The sequence below is a fragment of the Macadamia integrifolia genome, chromosome 12 (genome assembly GCF_013358625.1).
Source record: "Macadamia integrifolia cultivar HAES 741 chromosome 12, SCU_Mint_v3, whole genome shotgun sequence".
Classification (NCBI taxonomy): domain Eukaryota; kingdom Viridiplantae; phylum Streptophyta; class Magnoliopsida; order Proteales; family Proteaceae; genus Macadamia; species Macadamia integrifolia.
In genome coordinates, this window is record NC_056568.1 from 11,636,127 (window position 1) to 11,640,591 (window position 4,465).

General features: G+C 40.3%; 1 protein-coding gene across 1 annotated transcript; it reads left to right on the forward strand.

The window, feature by feature from the left end:
• Nucleotides 1-2,203: 2,203 nt before the first annotated feature.
• Nucleotides 2,204-4,465, forward strand: LOC122057436 (probable glycosyltransferase At5g03795). The gene is made up of 4 exons (XM_042619541.1): nt 2,204-2,866; nt 2,965-3,191; nt 3,267-3,615; nt 3,704-4,465. Exons 1-4 carry the CDS (start codon nt 2,468-2,470, stop codon nt 4,364-4,366), a joined length of 1,638 nt encoding a protein of 545 aa, XP_042475475.1. The 5' UTR covers nt 2,204-2,467; the 3' UTR covers nt 4,367-4,465.

Here is a 4,465-nt window from a genome sequence, read left to right on the forward strand (position 1 = left end):
TTTTTTTTAATGGTGAGAGGAATATGAGAGTTCCCTACAATGCAATGTGCCCTCTATATCAACGTATGGAGCAATGGGAAGATACGCGGAAGTATCAATAGCAGCGAAATTTCTGTTTATCATGGGAGTGAGGCGATCATTTCAAGTTTTCAACCCTCTCTGTGTATGCATATAGAGGCCACACTGCCTTCTAGACTTCTTTTTACAATATTTTTATTCACAAAAATCTATTGAGAAACTCCTGGCTAGAGGGGGAGAATAGGAATCGGATTGATTGAATTGTTATCTTAGTCGAATCGGATTCATCTGAGCCGGACCCCAACCAACATTCATATTTGTCTTTTTTTATTATTAATTATTGTTTCATTCATTTAGTTAGGAAAATAGTAGAAAATTAATGAAACTGATAGGCTGTAGTAAGATTTTCAAGTATATTAAATCTAAAAAATTACAAATTAATGTACTTATTGGGAGAGGGCTCCTGAGAAGTGCGCATGAAAGGATCAATAGAGATAGAATTTTCATCTTTCATGAGGGGTGGGGTGATCATTTCGCCCCATTTATTGTCTACATTGCCTTTCATGAGGCTTCTTTTTCCTGTACTTAATATTTTAGATTGGATGAACAAATTAAATAAATAGTTGTGCAATAAGTAGTATTAAGTGACAAAATGAGAGTGCCAGCCCGCCAGCCAACCGCACACCATACTATAGAAGTCAAAATCCACTTGGAGCATTTTTCATTTTAGTGAGAACACTTAGGGAGAAAGAAACCCGTCTGTCTGACATAGGAAACACAAGACATGCAAGCCAATGAGAGCATAGGTAGGAGCATCTTCAGAGCACACAAGGGGGCAGCATGATTATTTTGATTGTTGGTTTCTACGCCAAACCATTAGGGTTTTTTTTCCCATATACTTATAGGGGAAAGGTTGGGCACATTATCCCCATACTACAAGCTAGCGCTTGCAGTTATGCCTATTTCTCTCTTCCTCCCTTTAAAATGATCCCCTTGCCCCTTCTATATGATGTCACATTGATGCCACCTGTTAGTTTGCCACATGTGGACGATGTGTCTATCCCTCTCCTGCCCCATACTTACATTAGCTGAGGCAAAGAACCCAAAATGGCATCAAGATACAAAAATAGAGATAAAAAGGGAATGGGAGTGATATCCCATATGACCAAAAAAATATGTTTTTAAAAGCAAAAGATGCTAAAGCATCAGCAACCATAGAAGATTGACTATCAAGATGCAATCGCTCTCCAACATCATATACTGATATCCTCTAGCCACAGTAATGCAAAGAGTTTGAAAACTGCAAGGGTCTCAACTAGGGTTTTAAAACACAGAATCAGCATTTGAATCGATCAAGGTTGATTCTCGATTATCGATCAAAACCGATAATTAATCGAAGGGAATCGGTGTGAATCGATCAGTGCCAATTAAGGACGACTCTAACACTTGCATTACCTGGTGATTCAAGATGAGCCATCAACATTAATTTTAGAGAAAATTGCATTGTCACCCCCTGAACTTTGGTCTTTATTCAATGTCATCCCCTGGACTTTTCAAAACACAAAAGACACCCACTGAAAATTCAAACAATTTCAAATCAGTCCCTGCCGTTAGCCAACCGTGTTAAGTGAGTGAAAGTCTGTTAGTTTTTTTACAAAATTCCCAAAACACCCCTAGTTATTGTAAGAGGACAATATTGCCCTCTCTTTCCCTTCTTCTTCTAAACCCACACTCTCCCTATATATATCTACCCTTTTTCCAGTTTGGAATTTGATCCTTTTTTCCCATTTGGTAAAAGGGAAACCGATTCCTCTCGCAGATTTAGCAGCCACCACACTTGTCCACTAATATTCCATTTGTTTCTCAGATTCTTATAAATAGCCTTAGATTCTTCTTTCTCCCATTTAATTTGATGAGGTGAGTTCAATCTCAGTGACCGAATCGCATATAAAAGAGAAGAGAGAGAAATCTTACCCAAAAAAAAATTATACTAAGAGAGAAAACATTGAGAACTAATAAGAATTCATTTGTCAGTTGCCATTTGTCATTTATTTTATGAGAGAGAGAAAGGAGCCGATGAGGTTATTAGGAAAGGGACAGAGATGGGATTTAAGAATTTTGCATGGGAACACGGTAAGCAAGTGACCAAACAAGAGGACGCTTGGCGTGGTGGCACCAGATCTTTATCAACAAATGTTCTTCTCCCCTCAAAACCTTCTTCCTCTTTGTTCTTGTGCTGAAACAAATCACATTAATCCTCAACCACTGCACACAGACTTGCAGTTACAACACACACATGAATCATCATCACAATATACACAAGAGACAAAAAGAACAGTGATGATGAAGACTTCCAAGTTCTAATAACCATCTCTGTCTGCAATTTGAACAGAGAGAGAGAGAGGGAGAGAGAGAGAGAGAGAGAGAGTGGTAGGAGGGAGGGAAATCCATGGCTGATTACAGCAACCTCTCTTCATGTTGGACTTCTGTGTCCTCTTCTCTGAAATTCCTTCTAGTTGTTGTAACTTTGATTCTACTATCTGGGTTTGTTTTAATGTTGGGACCAAAGATCCCTCGAGTTCCATCATCTTACAATCCTTGGGTTTGGAGAGCTGACTCTTCTTCTTTCTCTTCTCCTGCTACTACAGCCATGACCACCACTGCTTCATCTCTTGAAGCTGAAGAAGAAACTGAGAGACACCTGGATTTTCATCCAACAGTGGTTGATGCTCTATCTACAGAAATTCAAGAACCTCTTTCTCGTCATCCCACCTTCAATTCTTCTTCTTCTCCTTCCCCTCCTCCTGACTCACAAATTATCCAAAACCAGGAACCAGCTCCACAACCCGTAAGATCTCTCTCTCTGAATCATTTTCTTATTATTTAGTTCCCTTTTTGAGTTTAGTCTTCTGCTAATTAATTCTGAATTTCGATTAATTTTTGTAGGATGAGGAAACCCAAGAACACACAAAAGCTTCCAAGAACGAGTCCAATGTTTCTCCACTGATCACAAAAATGCCAAAAGAGTACAGCAGATTGGAGAGGCTTGAAGCAAGGCTTGCAAGAACTCGAGCTGCAATAAGAGAAGCTGCTTGGTCTTGGAACCAAACAGTACCTGACCAAGACTATGTTCCTCAAGGTCCCATGTACTGGAAACCCCGTGCCTTCCACAGGTATGAGGATTTCCAGTTCCTTCTCGATGTGGGTTCTTGTTCTTTTTCTCTGTGAATTAATGGGTATTTCTTCAGGAGTTATTTGGAAATGGAGAAACATTTCAAGGTGTTCATCTATGAAGAAGGAGAGGCACCTCTGTTCCACAATGGACCTTGCAAAAGTATATATTCCATGGAAGGAAATTTCATTCACAGAATGGAGATTGATAGCCAGATACGAACCAGAGACCCAGAAAAGGCTCATATGTTCTTCCTCCCCTTCAGTGTGACGATGATGGTTCGATTCGTCTATGTCTCAAACTCCCATGATAGTGGTCCAATCAAGAGAACAGTCAGGGATTATGTAGATGTCATCTCCAAAAAATATCCTTTCTGGAACCGTAGCCTTGGAGCCGACCATTTCATGCTCTCTTGCCATGATTGGGTAAGACTCTGCTTCTTAAAGATAAGATTTTTTTTTTTTCTCCCCTCCTCTTTCATTTGCTTTCCTTCATTCCTGTTCTTCTTGGCAGGGGCCAATGTCATCCACATTCGTTCCCAATATGTTCAAGAACTCAATTCGGGTTCTCTGCAATGCAAACACTTCAGAGGGATTCAATCCCACCAAGGACGCTGCCTTACCAGAAATCCATCTCAAAACTGGTTTCATGAAAGGGATCGGTGGCCCATCGCCATCTCGCCGGCCTATACTCGGATTCTTCGCCGGAGGAATGCACGGTCCCGTCAGGCCCGTTCTTTTACAGCACTGGAAGAACAAAGACGATGACTTGCAGGTGTTTGAGTATTTGCCGAAAGGAATATCTTACGAAGACAAGATGAGGAAAAGCAGATTCTGCCTCTGCCCAAGTGGGTATGAAGTTGCTAGCCCAAGAATTGTGGAAGCAATCTATGCGGGATGTGTACCTGTGCTGATAAATGATCACTATGTGCCTCCCTTTAGTGATGTCCTCAACTGGAAATCCTTCTCTGTGGAAGTTCCTGTGAGAGAGATACCAAACCTGAAGAAGATATTGATGAGTATATCATCAGGACAGTATATAAGGATGCAGAGGAGGTTGATACAGGTGAGGAGACATTTTGAGGTGCATTCTCCTCCCAAGAGGTTTGATGTCTATCATATGATTCTTCATTCTGTCTGGCTTAGAAGATTGAACATTCGAATTCGTGATTCATGATTCACACAAACACTGAAACCATTAACTCATCTGTTGTGAGATTGAAGTAATTAAGGAAACAATTGTAATTTGTTACCAATAAAAGAAGAATTTTCAACA

Bases quoted from the DNA above. Each gene is read 5' to 3' on its own strand.
- LOC122057436 (XM_042619541.1), top strand. From the start codon at position 2,468: ATGGCTGATTACAGCAACCTCTCTTCATGTTGGACTTCTGTGTCCTCT. The intron at 2,867-2,964 runs GTAAGATCTCTC...TAATTTTTGTAG, and splicing joins AGGAACCAGCTCCACAACCC to GATGAGGAAACCCAAGAACA. The intron at 3,616-3,703 runs GTAAGACTCTGC...TCTTCTTGGCAG, and splicing joins TGCTCTCTTGCCATGATTGG to GGGCCAATGTCATCCACATT.